Source organism: Ursus maritimus, unplaced genomic scaffold (genome assembly GCF_017311325.1).
Source record: "Ursus maritimus isolate PB19 unplaced genomic scaffold, ASM1731132v1 scaffold_14, whole genome shotgun sequence".
Lineage (NCBI taxonomy): Eukaryota > Metazoa > Chordata > Mammalia > Carnivora > Ursidae > Ursus > Ursus maritimus.
In genome coordinates, this window is record NW_024423786.1 from 69,040,100 (window position 1) to 69,060,031 (window position 19,932).

Genomic DNA, 19,932 nt, shown 5'->3' on the forward strand with positions numbered 1-19,932 from the left:
CGAGGGCACAAGCTGGGGCTTAAAGCCACCATGGAGCAGCCCTGGGGCAGGGCAGAGGGTTTGTCCTGGGAGACCCCTCCCCAAGCGCCAGAGAGGCCGGCAGGAGCTGAAGGTCCAAGGTACCCCAACAGAAACTACAGCTTCCAGAGGCCCAGGCAGGCTCGGCTCTGAGCCCCAGCACTGAGCTAGCCGTCTGCGTGAGGCCCTGGCTGCAGGGGAGGTGGGCAACTTAGTCCCTCGGGGCCTGAGAGGGCCAAGGGTAGGGCGCAGGCCCAGGGTTCCAAACACAGAACCCCCACCCAAGGGGACAGTCTCATGGGAAATGCCACCAGACCAGCCCAAGTTCCCCGACCGTGTCCCTCTACCCCAATACACTCTTCATCATCTGCCTACTGAAGAAACTTCCAGAAACAGCAGAGACTTGAGAGACCCCTTCCTGGGGTGTATGTATTTGTATGTATTTCCTGTTTGGGCTTTGGTGCGTCCGGCTGGCTCTGACTCCCCGGGGAGAGAGGCTGGGCAGGCAGGGGGCCCAGGAGGGGGCACTACTTCTTGACAATCTGGATGACGTCCTCGTGCTCCATGGTGTGGGTCAGGCCCACCCGCTGCGGGCTGTACTTGGTGCTGGTGCCCTGGCGGGGGACAGACAATGGGGCCACGTCAGCCTCTGTCCTGAGCAGGGCCAAGCCTGGTATAGCTATTACAAGAGGAAGGTGCGTGTGGGTGTAGATATTCTGCGGGGGATGTGAATGCCAGAGTCTAATGTGGGGGCCCCAGCACTGCCAAACCGCCCTCAGACAGGACAATGTCCCCAGGGGTCTGACCATCCCTAGGTCCCAACACAGGAGAGGCCAGCATGGGTGGGCACGCACGCCCAAACTGGGACACACAGAGCAGCATGAACGCTGTGCTCCTGCCCGACCCAGGGGTGATGCTGGGCATGACCCCCACCCGTCTCCGGCCCAGAGACTCACCCACACCAGCGCGTACTTGAACTGGCTGGCGAGTGACCGATGGATGCGGTGGCACTGGAGGACGGGAGAGACAGACAGTGAGAGGAGTCTATAACGGTGCCCACCGAGCGTGGCCACACACCCAAGCCCCAGGCACGGGCCAGGAAGTGGTAGTTCCCCAGGCAGGTGGTCAGAGAGCAGTGGCCTTGTGAACACCAGCGGCTTGATCCAGGCAGTCTTGTGTTCATGGCTGTTCTGATGCTCCCACTTCCAGGCTGGCCCAAAGGTTGTGGTGCCCTTCTAAAGGTCTGGATCTGGCTGCCAGGAGCCTTCCGCCGGCCTTGCCTGAGTGACAACCCTGACAGATGCTCCTTCAGATGGGCGGGGGTGGTTTTCAGGACACCCCACCTCAGCCTGGAGTTACCCCACCTGGTCCCCGTCCCCTGGCCACAGCTGGGACCTCACCCACCCCCACCTCAGAAATGCCAGCGCTCTTAAAGGGAGCTAGAAGCAGGGGACCTTGGAGGGGCAGCCAGCTCTTCCCCTGGGATGGGGGGCCGGAGGGAAGGTCGTGTGGTATTGCCTCTCCTCTATGTGCCCGCAAGCCTTACAGGTCCTGGTCGGAGCCCCGACGCCCTGGCCCCGCTCCCGTGCGGACGCCGAGCCTGTAAGAACACTTCCTGAGCAAATACAGGCCCACCTGCTCCCGCCCCCCTCTGCCTTTCTCTGTACTTGTCTCTAGCGATGGGGGACAATGGAAGGTCATCCCAGGCCATCTTTTCTACCAGGGGAGAGATCATACTGTTTGACAATGGGGACACTCGTGCTCCTCCCTGCCCACTGTTCCTGCTGAGAGCCCTGCAAAGTCCTCGCTGCCTTGGGGCCTTATGGCCTATGACCCTTCCGGAGGCAAGGCCTATGTCAGCTCTCACTGAATACGTACCGGGGCCTAGGCTGGGTGCATTACAGAGGCCCTGGGGCTGGGTCAGTTACGCCCAGAAGAGGAAACTGAGGCACAGGGAGGCTGACACAGTACAGGGGAACTGGGGTATGACCCTGTGTCTGTCTGGTTCCAAGGTCTATGTGGTTCCTCTATTTTGGGTCCCTGCCACCAGCATCTAGGCAGGCCTTCTCGTATACCCTACGGCACCTGGGACAGCTGGGTGCCCCAGGAGGGAGGCACCCGTGGGGAGGGCGAGCAGGGCAGAGGTGACCACGGAAGAGCAAGCTTCTCGGGAACAGAGTCCAGGCTCTGAAACCAGGCCCTCAAAGCCCCTCCCCACCCCACTGGGCGCTTCTCACCCCTGGGTCTAGCACCTCCTGCCTCTGGCCCCCCGTGCAGCTGATGGCCAACAGCCAGCATTCCCCACATTCACTCCTGCCTCTGGGCCTTTGTACCTGCTATAACGCCTGCCTAGAAAGCCCTTGTCCTTCTATCTTCCGCTTTTCTTCCTGGGAGTGGCTGAAATCCTATATCCTCTTGGGCAAGGTGCCAGGGCCTGAGTGGATGGCGCAAAGTACCCACAGGGGGTGCAGGGTAGCCCCACAGAGGGCTGTACCAACAGCTGCTGGGTCCCCAGGCCACACCTCAGCCACCGGTTCTGAAACAGGCTTGTAGGGACGGGGACTCCCGCACGGAGCCCCTTATGAGTCATCTGAGGGATGTGGCTTCTGCCGGGCACACTGGCCTTCAACGCCGAGCCCTCCCATTTGTGTCCAGGCCCCTAGCTGGCAGGGGCCTCAGGCCGGGCTTGCTGAACGCACGCACGCAGGAGCCCAGCCTGCAGGCCAGCCCACCGCCTGTCCGCCACACAGATCCTGAGAAGAAATGAGCTAGATGGAAAACAAAACCCCCCAAAACCAAAACCTTAAGATGCCTGTGTGACCTGGCACATTGTTGCAGGCTCTTGGGCCATCACCTGCTCCCACAGGGCCCATATGCCTTCGTGAAAGATGGTGCAGGGTCACATTCAGGGACAGATGACCTTTGGGCCTGCAACAAAACCCCAGACGTGGAACGCACCCTCCTCTCCCTGAGCCTACAGGCTCAGCCCAGGGCCCCCCTGCCTCAGGACCTTTGTATACCTTACTCCCCTGCCTGGGAGGGCTTCCATCACCCCTAACTCTTCACGGTCAGGTCCTCCTTGGTCTACAGGCCCAATCACATTCACTCCCCAGAGACCATCTGGCCTCTCTGTGTAGGCTCAGGGTCACTCCCCATTCCCTTACTGTGTTGTACCCCCCCCCCTTAGGTGTGACTTCTTAGCTCTGGCATTGGGTATTTGGCATCTCTTGCCCCCAAAGGACCCCGTTCGGGCTGGAACTGGGGCTGCTTTGTTTACTGTCGGTGCTCAGTAAATGTCGAGTGCAAAGAGCATTCAGAGCCATCCGGGGCTGGAGGGGGGGTTGTGGGAGCAGGGAGGGCTGTGGGGGGCTGACTGGGGGGACAGGAAGCCAGGAGGAGCCAAGGGCATGGAGGCGGCAACTCTGAGCCCTAGGCCGGCACTGGGGAAACACAACGTGGAGTTCACAATACGGAAATGCCCCAGGGCAGTAGCTCTCCCAGGCGGAGGACAGGAACAGCTGTGGCTCTGAGGAGCCTGCAGCAGGGGGTGTGACAGGATGGGGATGACCACTGCTTCCAGGACCTTCCCGGCGCCAGGCAGCAGGCCGAGTGCTTCACGTGCGGGACCTCATGCAACGGCATGGCCCAGTCACCACTGGGTTGGGCAGTACCATCCCTGCCTCTGGGGGAGGCCTGGAGGCTCGCTACGCAGCTGGGAAGGGAGGTGACCCCGGGTCTAACTCCGGAGCCTGCCCCCAGCCACTCTGCTACCGCAGCTGCTGTCAGCCAAGCCAGCCGAGGGCTGGGAGAACCTTCGGCAAAACCCCGCAGCTGGCACGGAGACCTCCCTGACCCGCCATCTGGACACATCTGGGCAACTCACCACGTGCTCCACGGAGGCCCCTTTCCGGAGGATGATGGCATCTGTGAAGTCTGGCCTCTCTGCAAAGGTAGAGATTGCAGGTGGGGCGACAGGGAGGCAACCACAGCTACGGCCCCAAGCTGCTCTGTGGTCGCCTTCCATCAGGGGACAGAGGCCCTCCCAGCCCCCAGCCTTGGCCGAACCTTCCCCTCGCCATCGGGCACACCCTCCCTATGGATCCTTGTGCGGTGTTCTGCAACCCTGACTTTAGCAAAGGAAATCAACAAAAATCCACGTCCGGGACTCAGGCGGCCTGTAACCCCATCTGCCATGAGAGCCCTAAGTCCAGCCACGGGGAGCACCTGGACAGCACTGGCAAGACGTGACAGCTGCTGGCGACCAGTCAGGGGCAACGGCAGCTCCTCCCTTGCTGACAAGGTCAAGGCCACGCAAACTGCCAGAACTCAGCTGCAAGGTCACAGGGTGTGAGAGGCGTGCCATGGGGGGGAGGGGGACATGGTGAAGGCTCCTCTGTGTTCCTGTGCCTCTAGTCCTGACCCAGGGGGCGTGCTCCTGCTAGGGGAGGCCGGGAGGGGGGCGATCGCTGTAGCCTGTTGGGAACCACAGGCCGGCCTCTAGCCCACTGCCCCTCCCTCCATAGCTTCCCCCACCCCGGCCCTGCCCCCGGGCATCCTCAAGACCAGCAGCCCCAGAAAGTGGCCTTCTTTACTGTAAAGGCTCAGCCGAGGCCTCCAGCAGCCTGGGGCAGAGAGCATGCCAGCTCTGGGATGGGAGAAAAGGTACGATCTGCACAGGACAAGTTGAGCCAGGGGCACTGTGCCCTCTGGGTGCCCCAGGCAGAGCCTGGCAGCCCTATAGGGAGGGTGACTCAGCACATTTCTTGGGCCACATGCCGCCGAACTCACGTCCTCTCTTCTTGGTATAGATGCAGGTCAGGGCCAGGTACTCCCAAAGCATCTCAAGCAAGTAGTCCAGGTTCAGCTTCATGCCGCAGCTGCCAGGGAGGAAGGCGGCCGGTCAGAGTGGCCCCCGTGGGCTTGGAGGCCAGGGCTTCCCGCTCTCTCACTCTTCCAGAGGGTGACCTCCATGTAGCTGGTCTGGGCACCGAGGCCATTGCGGCCCATCTGGCACCCGTGGGGAACCAAGCCCACAGACCTGGTGGCAGCTTGACACTTCAGCGGCCAGCGCCTCTGGTCACAGCCACGGTCACACCCAGTAGAGCTCAGCTGTCTCTCCTGGGAGAGCACATGGCATCGCTAAGGGACGCACAGTGCTTGGAGGGGGGCTCTCCACCTGACGGCTGCTGGGAGACCGATGGGCACAGGGCAGCCGGTGAGGATTTCAGTGACTGGGCGGCCCCTGGCTTGATCGTGTTCAGAGGCATGACCTGGAGCAGGTACCCTGACCTCCGCTGACATGTTGTGAGCACAGCAGGTGAAGGGGTGGTGTGGAGGTGACCGTACGCCCTGAGGCCCGGCCTGTCCTCGGGCAGCCCCTGAAGGGAGCCTGGAACGCAGCAGCAGGAGAGGAACTGAGGCTGTCCTTTGGGAAGGATGCCCGCTCTCTGCTGTTCTTGCCGATAGCTGGCGATGCCCGGGAGATGGTCCAGGACCCTTACCCATCATTTGTACCAGTCATCCCACTCAGTCACTCAGCGTCCCACTGCCTGGAAGCCCCGCCCCACTGGGAGGCTAGAGTGCCTTGCTTGAGCGGGGCAGCCAGCAGAGCGGAGCCCCCCAGTCACGCTGCTCCAAAGGAGGAATGGGCAGCGACGGTGAGGAGCGAACACGCAGCCCTCTGGGAGAGGGCACGCGGCTCCCCCCAGGACCCACCCCTCCAGGAGGGGCCGGGGGCGGGGCCAGGATGGCCCCACCCACCTGAGGACTTCCGTGTTTCCTTTTCCCTCACCCCCTGCAGTAGAAGCCACATCTTCCGGAAGGATCAGGAACAGCTGGCTCACACTCTTGGCCTTTCTGAGGCCTGCCGTTAACTACTGAGTCTTGACCATCTCCGTTCATGGTACTATTTACCTTCTGTTTTCTTAACCAGAGCCCACGCCACATCACCCACTCTGTCCAGGCTGATCCTGGGTACGACCAGGCCACAGTCAAAGCCCTTACTGAGATGGTCTCCTCTGCCCCAGGCGCGCCTGGGGGGCTTGCCTGGCCAAGGTGGCTGGGAGGCCTGATGAGCTCACATTCACAAGGACAGCCGGGTGCCGGGGCCTCACCTGATGACCACACTGTTGGGCTTCCGGGCCAGGCGATCCACTTCTTCCATTGAGATCTGGTCGATTTTGTTATAAACCTGGGATTGAGACGGGAGAGGTAGGTGTTGGGGAAGGAAAACAACAAAACAGGGCAGGAGGCCAGTGCCAGGATCCTCCCTTCCCTGCTGCCTCAAGGATGGGGAAAGGCTGCAGGGGCCTGGGGCCGCTGTGCACCCCTAGGAAGGAAGGCTGGACTAGAGCCCCGGTGTCAAGCTGGACAGGTCTGCAAGCCTCGTGCAGCCCCCAGGGGAGAGGGGAGGCGAGGGTGGAGCAGCTCCAGGCTCTTTCTGCTCCTCTGGGAAGCCTGCCTGCCTTGCGTCCGGGTCAGTCCTGGGCGAGCTCTGCTCCCGCACGCGCACCCCGGGGGCCGGCGCCACTTACATACAAGCAGGGCATGTACACCCGGTTGCCCACGATCACATCGATGAACTCGTCCGGGGAGCAGTCTTCTCGGAAGAGCACCTCCGCGTTGAAGATCTCTGAGGGGCTCGGATTAAGGGCCACCTGTGCACCAGCAGGCCCTCGTGTCCCCGCAGCGGAGGGGCCCGAAAGGCCAGCCAAGAAACACAGTGCTGAGAGGGACCTCGGAGGTCATCTGCTTTGGTCGGTAAAGTTTGGGCAGTGCCCTCATTTTTTTTTTTTTTTTTCAAAAGGAAGCAGAATATGCAAAGTCAATCAGTGGCTTCAATCTTCACTGTTAGGCAAGAAGAAAAAAGTACTTGCGAGAGTCCTCAGTGGAACCCCACCCAGGCTTCAGTGCCAAGAGCGCTGTCTGCAAGCACTGGCCTAACCCACCCTCCCCCATGCAAAGCTCTCCTCTGGAGGCCACCCTGCCTCTGCTTGCATACCTGCAGTGACAGGCACCTCACCACCTTGCAGACAGCCTGTCCACCGTGGTGAGTTCTTCACATCTGAGCTCCTCTGCCTCTGGGGCTCTGCCCTGTCCTCCAGGGTCCTCCAGAGACTCACCTAGCCCCCCAACATTACTTCAGTGGTAAACAGCCAAGCCCTTGGTTCTCCCTGAGGCTTCCCCAGGCCAGGAACCCTGTCCTCGGGGGCCGTCCCTCACCATGTCATCTTCCTTCCAGATGTGACTGGCCACCAGTGCCTAGAACCTGGCAGGGACTCAGGAAGCTACAGCTGAGTACACGGCTGTGGCCCAGCCAGCCTGCAGCCTGGTGAGCACAGGGCAGAAGGGGACAGCAAGCACTCCATGTCGCTGGGCTGCAGCCTTCCTGGGGGCTGCTCGGATGGATCTGGGGTGGCTTGGGGTGTGGTCTGTGAGCATCCTGGGCCACAAGGCCCCCGTCTCACGTTGCCCCTCCCCTGCCGCTTTTGGAAAGGATACTGTACTCGTGCAGGATCAGCTGCACCAGCTTTTCTGAGCACTGGGTCAGCGTGACTGTTGAGTTGAAGGAGATGCCACCCCCTTTCTTGGGCTGGAGGAGAAGAGAGGAAGGGACAGCTGCTCGCAAAGGGCCAGCCGCAATCATCCCGAACCTGCCCAGGCCTGGCCCACCGGTGAGAGGGGCCTCACCTTGAAGTAGATGTTGGGCTTGTGCTTGTTGAGGCGGATACCCACTGATTCCAGTTCCTTCTCCAGCAGAGACCTGGGTAGAGCCCCCACGAGCCTTCACAGGTGCCCAGAGGCAGGCTGATGGCTTCCATGGTACACAGGAAGCCCCTGCCCACCCGGAGGGAGACCAATGCCCTCCTCCCCACCACTAAGAACCCAGAACGTTCCTCCCCAACAGCCCAAAGCTGCTGAGGGGGAGCCTCTGGACCTTCTGCCCAGTCGGACGGGAGACAGGCTGGGTCTGCGACTGGCACGCAGAGGGAGGCCCAGTGTGCCCCTTAGGCAGCAGGTCAGGGCATGAATAAGGCTTCTGTTGCTTGGGGCTGGGCTCCTGGTGGGTTCCGGGCAGGAACTGAGGCACCTCAGCCTCGGCAGGCAGGAGCCAGAGCCAGGACGGCCTGTGCTGGCCAGGGGCCGGTGCCAGAGGCTCCCGCCGGCACGGCACAGTCCTTAGCCTCCGGACGTCTCCATGCCAGATGCAGGCCTGTCCGAGAGGATGCTGCAGGCTGGCCGCACGGGTTTAGCCTGCGGACAGGCCTGCCGCTGCTCCCGCGTGGGAGAGGCCCCAGCACCCCCTGGGCCACCCATCAGGCGTTCAGGGGCACAGCAGCTGGAGCCGCAGCATCCCATGACTCCACCCAGGGACCTCCCCAGACCTATCAGTCCGCCCGCCTGCACCACCCTGCGGACCTCTGCACTTCTCCCTTGGTGGCGTCCAACATCATGATGACGACGTCAGCCGTGCGCGCCACAGCAATCACCTGCCGGCCCCGGCCTTTCCCTGGACGCGTGGAAGAGATGTGATCACACAGGGACAGAGGCATATTTTCTCGCTTAATCCTCAAAACGATCCCGTACAGGAAGCAGTATCATGCCCATTTCACAGATAAGAAAACCGAGACCTGGTTTAGAGATACTCGATCACTTGCCCAAGATCACAAAGCTAGTGTGGTATGAGGGTTTCAACACAGCTGCCCTTTCTGGACACGAGCGGTAGAAGCCACCCCACTGCAAGGGCGGCAGAAAGGGTCACACGAGATGCCGCAGGAAGAGGTGCCTTAGGAACTGCACGTGAAGATCAGACCCTGTGGTTATCAGACCAGCAGAGAAGCCAGGCACCTGCCGAGGTCACAGCACTAGGATCCAGGTAGTACAGGCTTCAGCCATGACCGGCCTCCCTCTTCGGAGAATGAGGGCCTTGGGCCCGGTGATCTTCACAGGCCAGCTGCCTCCTGACACTGCCCGCGCACGTCCCCCCACCGTGGCCAGACCACCCCCAGGCCCCACGATGCTCGCGGGGACAGCAGGTTCCTGGGGGACCATCGCCATTCTCCCTGCCCCGATCCAAGCAGGCAGCACTTTGCCCTGATGAGGACAGAGGGGCGCGGGAGGGCGCCGGGCAGAGATGGCAACTGGACCCGCCGGGAGAGGCCCTGCTGCCCGGCCACGCCGGGGCCGTGGAGCAGAGAGGTGGGTGCCGACCCCAGCTCTGCCCCTCAGTGGATCAAGAGTCGTCAGGGCAGGCCCTTTATCTATCATCTCTGACGTTCCTCCCAGCTATGAAAAGGAAATGGTGACACTCGCTAAGTCATCACAGGACCAGCTGAGGACTGAGACAACGGCGAGCTCACAGCCCGGCGCTTGGCCAGTGTCGGAGAAGCATCAGCTGGTTACCATGTCTGTGAGGCTGCGGGCCGCCCCCTGCCACCAGAAGCCACGGGCATGTTCCCATCTCAGAACACAACACCGAAACAACAAAGGACGGGCTCCAGGACAAGGAGCACGCTCTGAGCTAGCCAGCTGACTCGTGTCCGCTCCTTGTGGGGCTCCCTGCAGAGGCGCACTGGAGCCCGTGGAGTAGAAGAATGAATTCAAACTGTCAGGTGAGCTATGCGACCTGGGGCAAGTCCCTTCACCTCGTGGGGCCTCAGTTTCTTCGGCTTTAAGATGGGGCCAGCCAGGACCTTATGAGGCCAGAGCAATGTGAGAGGCTGCGAGCCTTCCCCTACCCGTCAAGCCCTGCAGCCATGTCCGATTTTAACAGCGAGGCCAGTATACCCAACACGTTCTGGAAGAGGGTGGGCTGGGGTGCTGAGATCCACCCGGTCTCCCACCCACGTGTCCCCACCTCCTACCTTGGGCTGCGCCCTCGATGATCCCAGGAAGGTCCAGGAGCTGGATATTGGCTCCTTTATACTAGGATGGGGAAGAGAAGAAGGTCAGGGGAGGAGTCCCCGCAGGAAGGGCCTGCCGGACCCCAGGACACTACAGCGGCCTGCACTGCAGGGGCTATGGGAAACCCCGGGGTCAGCCTCTGGGGCCAGGCCTTCGCCTTGTGACCGCTCCAGCCCGGCACAGACCCTGTCCCGCGAGCTGAGGAGCCACCGGGGAGGGGCTCTCAAGGCACTGCGATCCCACCACGCTCTCCCCTGATGGTAAGAACGCCACAAAAACGTCCCCACACCGTGGAGGCTCCAGGCCCCGGGGCCCCGGCTGCCCCAGGCTCTGAAGCTTCACGGGAGCCGGAGGGATCCAGCCAGCCAGGAACAAGTGACCCAAGCTGGGGTGGTGCGGGACAGTGGAGCACGACGGGGCGCCAGGAGAGCTGCCACGGGCCGGCCCGACTCCCAGAACCAGTCAGGCATCCCTGGGGTCTCGGCAGCCAGAATCCTCAGAGGTGCCAGTGCTTGAAGGCAAAGCAGCTCAGTTCAGAGCCTTCCCCCTCCACACGACACCCACACACGCGACATCCATCGACACCACCGCAAACCCGAGCACGCGCCCTCTCCCCTTCTGGAGTCCAGCACACCCCAACTTACTTCGATGACCCCGGGGATACACGTCAGGGTTGTGAACTCATAGGACGCAGCTTCGCTGGCCGTGGAGGTCATTAGACTCAAGAAGGTGGACTAGGAGAAAAAGGAGGGCATTGCAGTGAGGGAGTCTTGTTCCAGCCTCCTGGGAGGATCCCCACAGGCTGGGAGCCTGCCGGGCGCAGGGACTCCCTCCTCAGCCTCAGCATGGGGACAGAAAACAGCTGGAAACGTCCCCTCTGGCCCCGCCCAGGGCAGGTGGGGCACCAGAGGGCCACTCCTTTCCTTGGAGGTCTCAAGGACACAGAGAACTGGTTTCTAAATCTAGGCCCACTCCCTAGCTCCACCAGACCCGCCAGCCCCTCCTGGGCCCCAGAGAACTTCGAACAGGCAACAGCCCCTGGCACTCAAAGCAGCTGCTCACCCAGGGAGGGGAGAGATGTGCAAGGGGACAGACATGGTCTGAGACAGAGCCAGATGGCAGGAGAAGGTGCTGCCAGGCAGGAAGGAGTGAGCTGGGAAGGATCTGGATGGGAAAGCTCAGGCCACGGTTCACTGTGGGAGCAGAGCCATGGCTTGGCTGGGAGTTAGAGACCTGGCCCCTGCGGGCAAGAAACTTCCCCCTCCGAGCTTCGGAGCCGTTCACATGCACGCTGGCCATCTGCTCGGTCCCCACCGTGGGGGGCCGCGTGGGGTGAAAGGAGATGATAAGCACTACGTGTGCCAAGCCCAGAGTGTGGCAAGACCACAGCGATGGATGCAGTGGCCCAGAGGGCCAGCAAAGCAGTGCACAGAACCAGAGAGGGGGAGAAACCCAGCCCTGGCCTCCTGCCCCCGCCTAGTCAGCGGGGCACCGGGAACAACGAGCCTGCATGTCTGGCAACCAGGAAGGCTGGGGGCACATCTCACTCATACATCCTCACCCCTTGAAGGAAACATTGGCTTCAAATCCAGAAGCTCTCCACCCTGGGGGCCTCTTAGAAACTTGAGGAAAGAGAAAACCTGGTGGGGCAGACAGGTATGGGCAGGTTGGGCAGACAGCTATGGGCAGGCTGCCGAGACACTGACTGACCATTGCTGGAGGCCAACGGGAGGACACTCTGACCCTGTCTGGCCTCTGCAGGGGAGAGGTGTGGGCCCTCCCATGGTTGGAGAGCCCAGATCCCCAGCAGGGCAGTGGGATCTGGCCACAGGGCAAGACCCTCAACGGCACAGTTCTTGGTAAACAAAGCTTTTCTCCCAGCCTGGGCTTGGAAAGAAGTCCTTGGCAGGCGGGAAGTAAAATCAAGAAAAGGTGAAAACTGATGGAGTCCATAACAATGCCCCAAGAATTAAAGCCTAAAAATAGTTACCGGTCACCCTGTGGGACAGCTCTGACTCCAACAACTTGCTGACCATTTAAGGGCAACCCATACGCATTTGTCCTGCCATTCCAGGAACTTTTTCCAGCTAACCAAAGAGCCGACAGCGATGAGAGAAGGCGCTACTCCCCAGAGGAACATCAGCTAACGAGTGAGGAAGGAGGAGGAGAACTCAAAAATTGACGTGTTACCGTGGCTAACAAAACTCCCAGGCAAGGACAATTCCCTGGCATCGAGGTCACCAAGGGGATGCTGACAGGGCTGGACTTCCACACGCCACTGTAGCAGCATCTTGCAGGGGACTCTCCAGTTACCTGGGGTTGGGAAGGAGGCTAACACTACGCAGAAGGGAGACAGGGTGTCCCTCGCCCTAAGCCAGGGGTTCCGGAAATGCAACCAGCGGTCAGGGGTTTTTCTTTGGCATGGTACGAAATGAGGTCCACCCCATGTCCTTTGTGGAACCTGGCCACAAGTCCCGGGTTTCTACCTGACTCTGGGTTCACAGGAACTACAACGAACAGACGGACGAGCTAACGCACACCACAGGGAAGTGGGTGCGGGCTTTCTGTAGGACCGGTGGTGGTCTCTTTAGAGTTAGGGGCTTGACGAAAGGGACCGTTCTAGATTAGAGCAGGCAGAGGGACGACACCTACAGGGACCACATGAGGTCCCAGAATGGACCTTAGTTGGGACAGACCAGCTGCAAAGGTCATTTGGGGGTGAGTGTTGAAATCAGAACGCGGTCCAGGTGTTAGACCATTCCTAAATTACCGTTCATTTTGTTTGGTGGGATAGTTAGTGGCTAAGTAGGAAAATATCCTTACTCTTTAGAGACACGAGCTTCGATATTTAGGGGTGAAAGGTCATGAAGCATGATGTCTGTCATTTATTCTCAAATGGGTCAGTCAAAACAAAAACAAAACCCCAAACACACGCGCGCACACACAAATCTGAAGACGTGGACCAATATGGCAAAGTCCATGGATTCCGAGAGTGGGTACACTGTGCCTGTTCTTTACCTCTTCTGCGTGTCTGGAAATTTCCAGTGTAGACAACTGGGGAAAATGAGAAACGGCCAAAAAGACAGAGAGGGATCTGGAAACCTTGCCAGGACTGAAAGCCGTGAGGGTGTTCAGCCGGCAGAGAGCACACGTGGGGACAGTCCCACCTCTCCCGAGGGGCTCTGCAGCGTGGGCGTCAGCTCCTTCTGAGGGGCCGCAGCAGGAGGCCCCTGCGTGGCTTCGTGTCCAGCTTTTGTCAAGCTGAGGGGTCATAAGCACCCATCACTGCAGGGATCTGAGCACTGGCCAGGAAGCTGCGTGTGAAATGGGCACTCAGGTTTGACGAGCGTTGCCAAGACGTCGGCTGGATGAATGGCCAGCAGCCCAGAGGAGGAGGGCAGTGGCTCCTTTCCAGTACGTGGTGTCACTTTCGCCTCCAGCAACTTTCCCCTCCTCATCCTACCTGGCTTGGATGGTTAACTAACTAAACTAACTATTTCCTGAGCCCACACGGACGGAGGACATGGGGACGGTGCATCCAGCTGGGTACTGAGCATAAAGTCCAACTGGGGTAGGACTGCTTCCCAAGAGTAAGAAACACCTACAAGCCACCAGGAAGGAAGCCTTCTGCCGACCTCGACGCTGAGTCTGGTCTTCCTCTAACAGCTCACAGCCCCGTGCTGACACAGCATCCCGGGTGGGCGTCCGTGAGCAGATGCTAGGAGACATTCCCAATTGTCCCCATGTGGAGTCAGCTAGAGCTTCTTTGGAGGGTAAATGGCAGTGCTGATGAGCAGTTTTAAAACGCACAACCTCGAGCCACTGGGCTCACCTGGAGGAATACGGCTTCCAGAAACACCAACTCCAGGACGCAATGGGCCCGGCAGGGAAGGAGCAGACTGCTGCTGAGGCTATGACCACAGTGCGGGCTTCTAGGCAGCCATTACGAGATGAGGGAACTCTAATGTATGAACGGGACAAACAGCCATGGAGCAGTAAACATGCCAGTGGCCGACGTAGCTCTCATCCCATCTTCATTGTGTGTGTAGACGGACGGCAGACCCATCCCCACCTCCTGGGATGCACGCACCCATTACCCAGGCACCCAACCCCGCACAAAGCACAGCTATACTGCTCGGCCAGCAGTAAGCACTCAAGAGGTGACGGCTGTTAGCAACGCCCCCGCCACGCGTGGCCCAGGGTAATGGGCTTAACACAGGTTGTAGCCGAACTGGTTTAAAAGCTTCTCCAGCAGCACCTGTCCAAGCCTCCTGGTCATGGTTCCCTCAGCCTGATCTGAGCAGCCTCCTCACTATTCCTACCGTACCCCCAGCGCCCGGCAGAGCCTGACACACGGTGCACACTCAGTAAACGTTTGTACATGAGGGACGGGTCCGAGACTGAGTGGAAATACTTCTCCCACAGTCAGGCAACGAGGGTCGCCATGGCAGGATGCTAAAGGGATGGGACCGGGTCCTGGGGGAGACTGAATCTTCTCGGTCCCTGGAGCTAATTCAGAAAGGCGGCGAGAGGAGGCGCTGGACAGTCGTGTTTGGGAGACAACCTGCTTCCTCCCCAAGGCCCACGCTGACCATCACTGACCTTACCCACAGAGGGAAATCCAATCAGCGCCACGCGGGCGTCACCCGACTTCATGACATCGAAACCCTCTCCTTTGGATGAGGCCGATTTGGACGGTTCCAGAAGCTGGGCCCGATACTTGGCGAGTTTTGCCTTCAGCAGGCCCAGATGATACTCGGTGGCTAAAGGACGAAAAGCAAGACAGAAGATAAGTATCCAGGGTCTCCAAGCCCCGTGGGTCAGGTATGCCCCCACATACAACCAAACGTTGGCTGGAAACATCAGAATCAGACTGGGAAAGAAAATACCCCTCTGCTTAAAATGCCCCCTTAGCCTCTCACTTCACTTAGGATAGAAGCTAGCCTCCTAATTGAGACCACACGACCCCAGGTCAGTGGTTCTCAACGGGCAGCACGACTCCCTGGGGGGTTCTGGGGGATGTTTTCTGTTGTCGGTGCAAAGTCCCCACTGGCATTCATCAGGCAGGGACCAGGGAAGCCCGCAGCCCTACAAAGTGTGAGTCAGTCCGGCACAGCTATCAATTGTCCCACGTTCCTTATGACTTTCACAGCCCTAAGACATCTGCAGAGGGAACACGTGGGTTAGCATCAAGTGGAGCCTCATTCTGTTTCACGCAGCAACACAGCGTCACAGCGTGTTTCACAGCGTCAATAACACTGAAATTTCCAGGAGAGCAACTTCTGCGCCTGTGAAGGAAAGACTCTAGCTCGTGTTGTTTGAAACCTCACCTAGAGATGCTCAGCATCGTGGGATCCCAGGCTGCCACCAGTGATCGCTCTTGTAGGGTGCCTGAGTCAGCCACACACCACACTGGGCACTGGGCTGCTTCGTGCCTGCCTCCTACCCTGCGATGCCGCCCAGAGCGGCAAACATCTCACGGCTTCGTTGTAACGCCGCTGCATCCTGGCCATGCCCCAACATTTACATATTGAAATAAACACTATTTTAATTATACTTTCCTTTTTCTCCTCCTTTGTATTATGATTAGGGTGTTATACTCATTTGCCTCAAATTCTGTGTGCACAAAAGTCACACTATTAAAGGGGAGCTGCATTTCATGATAGTAAAGGCGTTACACAATCTTTGCTACAAAAGCGGGCTGGGGCTAGGTAACCTGGTCCCTCACTACTTCTCCAACATCTCCTTTCACTCTCTCTTTTATGTACTACATTCCAGCCACAGCGGCTTTCTTGTTTCTTCAGGACAAGCTGACATCATTCGTGCCCCAGGACCTTTGCATTTGCTATTCCTTTCATTGTAACGTTATCTTCCCAGGGCTGGCTCCTTCTTAACATTCGAGGCTCAGCTCAAATGTCATCTCTTCAAAGAGGTCTCCCCTACCCAGCCGGAGGGGGCAGTGGGAAATGTCACGCAGAGGTGAAGAACCTGGGCTGGAATCCCACCCTGCCATTCCTGGCCGTGGAACTTTGCAAAAGTTACTTAATCTTCTTGTGTATCAGTTTCTTAATTGGCAAAGCAGGGATGTTAAGAGGAGAAACCACCCCACTGGATTTTCAGAGAGCTTACGGAAAGCATTAAGAATAATGACTAGCACACAGTAAGCGCCCAATAACTGCTGATTATTATTATGATCACCCACCCACACTAACACCCACCCTTCCTGCGGCCCTGCTTAGCTTGACGATCCTGTTCATGGTCTTCATGGCTCTGATCACTATTTGAATCTCGCTCCTTTACTTCCTCACTCAAGTGGGGCAGGATCCCAGCTTCTGGTGGCATGCGGCAGGTACTCAGGAAATGTCTAACAAGTGAAGGATTGAACTGATGGCAGTGAGAGGTGGTCAAGAATGGGTTCAGCACTCGTCAGGTATCTGATCCTTCCTGTCATCCCAGCTCATAAGATTCTGAGCACCTCTGAAGGGAAGGACTGGGTCTTAATCCTTACATCATCTTTACGCCCCCTCTTCACCACTGTCAAAGCCTCCCTGCTACTCTCCTTGATCCTTGTAGATGATACTCCACAGGGCAGCCAACTGGAACTTTTTTTTTTTTTTAAAGATTTTATTTATTTATTTGACAGAGACAGATAGCCAGCGAGAGAGGGAACACAGGCAGGGGGAGTGGGAGAGGAAGAAGCAGGCTTCCAGCGGAGGAGCCTGACGTGGGGCTCCATCCCAGAACACTGGGACCATGCCCCGAGCCGAAGGCAGACGCTCAACGACTGAGCCACCCAGGTGCCCCAGCCAATTGGAACTTTTAAAACAGAAACCAGAGGATGCCTGGGTGGCTCAGTCAGTTAAGCGTCGGCCTTCGGCTCAGGTCATGATCACAGGGTCTGGGATGGAGCCCCGCACTGGGCTCTGTACTCAGCGGGGAGTCTGCGTCTACCTCTCCCTCTCCCTCTGCCTGCTGCTCCCCCTGCTTGTGTTCTCTTGCTCTCAAATAAATAAAATAAAATAAAACAGAAATTGGACTATGTCTCTCCCCTGCTTAACACCCTCCAGTAGCTCCCGCTGCCTGAGAACACAACTGCCACTTTCCCATGACCTACCAGGCCCTACAGGATTGGCCCTTTCCTTTCCCATCACTGCACTCCAGCCCCAGACCTTCAGATCCCTGAGCAAGAAGAGTCTGTTCCTGCCTCAGCAACGTTTGTTCCTCTGCCAGGAACAGTCTTGCCCCAGATCTCTGCATGGCTGGTTCCTTCTCATTCTGGTCTCAGCTCAAACGTCCCCACCTCATGGAGGTGATCGTTTACCTTAGTAGGCCCAGCCCCCACCCCCCACACTCTTGCTCTATCAGCCTCGTTTGTCTTCACAGCCTTTGTTGCTGGCTGAAACAATCCTTCTGATTTGGTTATTCGCTTACAGACTACCCACTAGAAGGTCAGCTGCAGGAGGGCAAGGATGTGCCTGCCGTGCTCATGCCTACTACATACGTGAAGATTTACGTAACGAATGAATGAATGAAGTCTCCCGGCTTCTCAGCCTCCAGAACGAAACAGAGCCAGGGAAGGACAGACAGAGACTAGCTACCTCGTATTCCCCACTTCCTGCCTCTGCAACCCCATGGCAAGACTGCTTAGACACAGGGCCTCACTCACCCTGGCCAATTGCATCCCCCATCACTCCAGACCGTCCTTCTGATCTAGACTGTTCTAGATCTAGAACTGCCCCATGAACACGCCATGCTCACCTGGACTGCCAGCCTTTTGCCTCAGCAGTGACCCTCACCGGGAGTACCTTCCCCGTAATCAGTTCAAGCCCCACCTCCTCCTGGAAGCCCTCTTGGGCGTCATTTGTTTCCCCCCACTGCTCTTCCCCTGTGAGCTCCTCCAGCCCTTACAATCTGAAGTCCAGATTTGATCCTTTATTGTGCGCTATGTTGGGGGGTTACTTTAAATACCAAGTGCTTACCATGTGCCTAGTACTTTGCACACACTACCTAGTTTAATTTAGCTGTGAGCTAAGATGAGAGGGGGATTAAGATCCCCATTTGCAGATGAGGACACTGAGGCTCAAAGAGGCGAAGTGACTTTCCAAGCTTTCACAGCAGGTACAGGTGGCGCTGGAGTTCAAACCCAGGTCCACCAGGCTCGAGTCTTGATGGCCTCCGCCCCGAGATGCTGGGTGAGGCTGTACCCGCGAAAGGTCTCCTCCTGGGCTTTCCAGCACAAAAGGGGAGAGCACCGACTCCCCAGGCCCGGCCGCCAGGAGACCCGGGTTTGAAGCCCGACCATGCCTCTCTCTGGGTCAGACGCGGGCTGCGCGCTGCGATTTCTCTACTTGGTCGCCTGGTCTGGCACGGAGCCGATCTCACAGTGATCGTCTGCAATCAGACCAGCGCGCTGGGACCCGGTCCCGCCTGGTCCTGCCTGCCTCGGTCGCGCTGGGAGACCTGGTCAAGTCTCTGGCACTTCTCTGCTGCCTTCGAGCCCGCATCGGCTCTATCGCTGGTGTTGTTCCCCCATTTTACAGACAGGAAAACTGAGGCGGGCAGAAAGGAAGGCCCCGCCAGGCCGGCCCTCACCCTTGTTCTTCTGCGTCCGAGCGATCTCCTTCTCGATCTCGGAGATCTTCTCCAGGATCCCCATGGTGGCGGCTGAACCCGGCACACCGACCGACACAGCAGCGACACCGGGAATTCCGCCCTCTCGGCGGCGGCAGAAGTGCGTGCGCCCGGAAGCCCACGGAGAACAGCGTCCTCGTGCGCCCGGCGCTCCGGGATTCAGAGTCCGGACGGACGACGTCGAGCGGAGTGCCAGACACTATTGGTTCCGCCCGCTGGGCCACCTAGGCTGGGGGCCCGGCAAGGGCTGGGCGGGGCCGGGGCGGGGCCGGGGGCGGGGCCATGCTCTACCCGGCCAGGACTGAACTGGGCAGAAGATGAGCTTAGGAGACCGAGAGGGAATTTTGGGTGATGAACCCTGAACTTCGGGTTCCAAGCGCAGCTGACTGTCCTGATGTCAAGAAGCGCTGAGTTGAAAGCCTGGTGGCTCTTATTTTGTGTAGAGGCTGAAAGCGGATCCCCATTATCACATTAACGAAGTGTTCCGACTTAGCCTTACCACCTGCCATCAGATGTCTCCCGATATGATGCGTTATAAAGTAGACAGTATCTCCTACTGGAATTCCTGCCAAAAAATACTGTATCTGAGTTTAGACACGAGGAAACATCAGACAAATCTAGAAAGTGGTACGTTTTATAAGTTGCCTGGGCTCCTCACAATTGCCAATGACGGGAAGGTGCGTTGGGAGGCGAGACAGCGGGACTGTTCTAGATAAAAAGGTATTAAATATAATGTGTGGACTTTGCCTAGAATCTGGTTAACTTTTTTTTTTTTTTAAGATTTTATTTATTCGACAGAGAGAGCGAGCACAAATAGGGGGAGAAGCAGGCTCCCCACCTGATGCAGGGCTCAATACCAAGATGCTGGGATCATGACCTGAGCCCATGAGCAGGGGGCAGACTCTTAACAACTAAGCCACCCAGGTGCCTCTGGTTAACATTTTAAAAGCAGCTATGAAAAGACATTCTTAAGACAATTGAGGAAAATTTGACTTTGGATAGGATATTAGATATTACGGCATTATAGCTAATTTTCTTGGGTGTGATTATGCAGGAGAATGTCTTTTATTCTCCGCGGGTGTACCTGGTGGCATTTAGGGATTGTCTTAGTCCGCTTAGGCTGCGGTAACAAAATACCCACACTGGATGGCTTGAACAACAGAATTTCGTTTTCCCACAGCTCTGGAGGCTGGAAGTCTGGGGTCAGTCTGCCAGAATGGTTGGGTTCTTGGTAAGAGCCCCATTCCTGGATTGCAGATAGTTGCCTTCTCCCTGTGTCCTTGCATGGCCTTTACTCAGTGCATGTACACAGGGAAAGAGCGAGAGAGAGCACTCTGGTGACTGTTCTTATAAGGGCACTGATCCCATTGTGACCTCATC

At 58.3% G+C, this 19,932-nt stretch overlaps 1 protein-coding gene across 1 annotated transcript; it reads right to left on the minus strand.

Moving 5' to 3' along the window:
- Window positions 1–421: 421 nt before the first annotated feature.
- DRG2 (developmentally regulated GTP binding protein 2) lies at window positions 422–18,698 on the minus strand. The gene is made up of 13 exons (XM_008685983.2): window positions 18,514–18,698; window positions 14,524–14,684; window positions 10,566–10,655; window positions 9,882–9,942; window positions 8,437–8,527; window positions 7,708–7,780; window positions 7,519–7,609; window positions 6,552–6,649; window positions 6,132–6,208; window positions 4,807–4,895; window positions 3,902–3,960; window positions 975–1,028; window positions 422–632 (listed from the first exon to the last, which is right to left on the minus strand). The coding sequence occupies exons 1-13, from the start codon at window positions 18,575–18,577 to the stop codon at window positions 546–548; spliced, it is 1,095 nt and encodes a 364-aa protein (XP_008684205.2). The 5' UTR covers window positions 18,578–18,698; the 3' UTR covers window positions 422–545.
- Window positions 18,699–19,932: the final 1,234 nt, after the last annotated feature.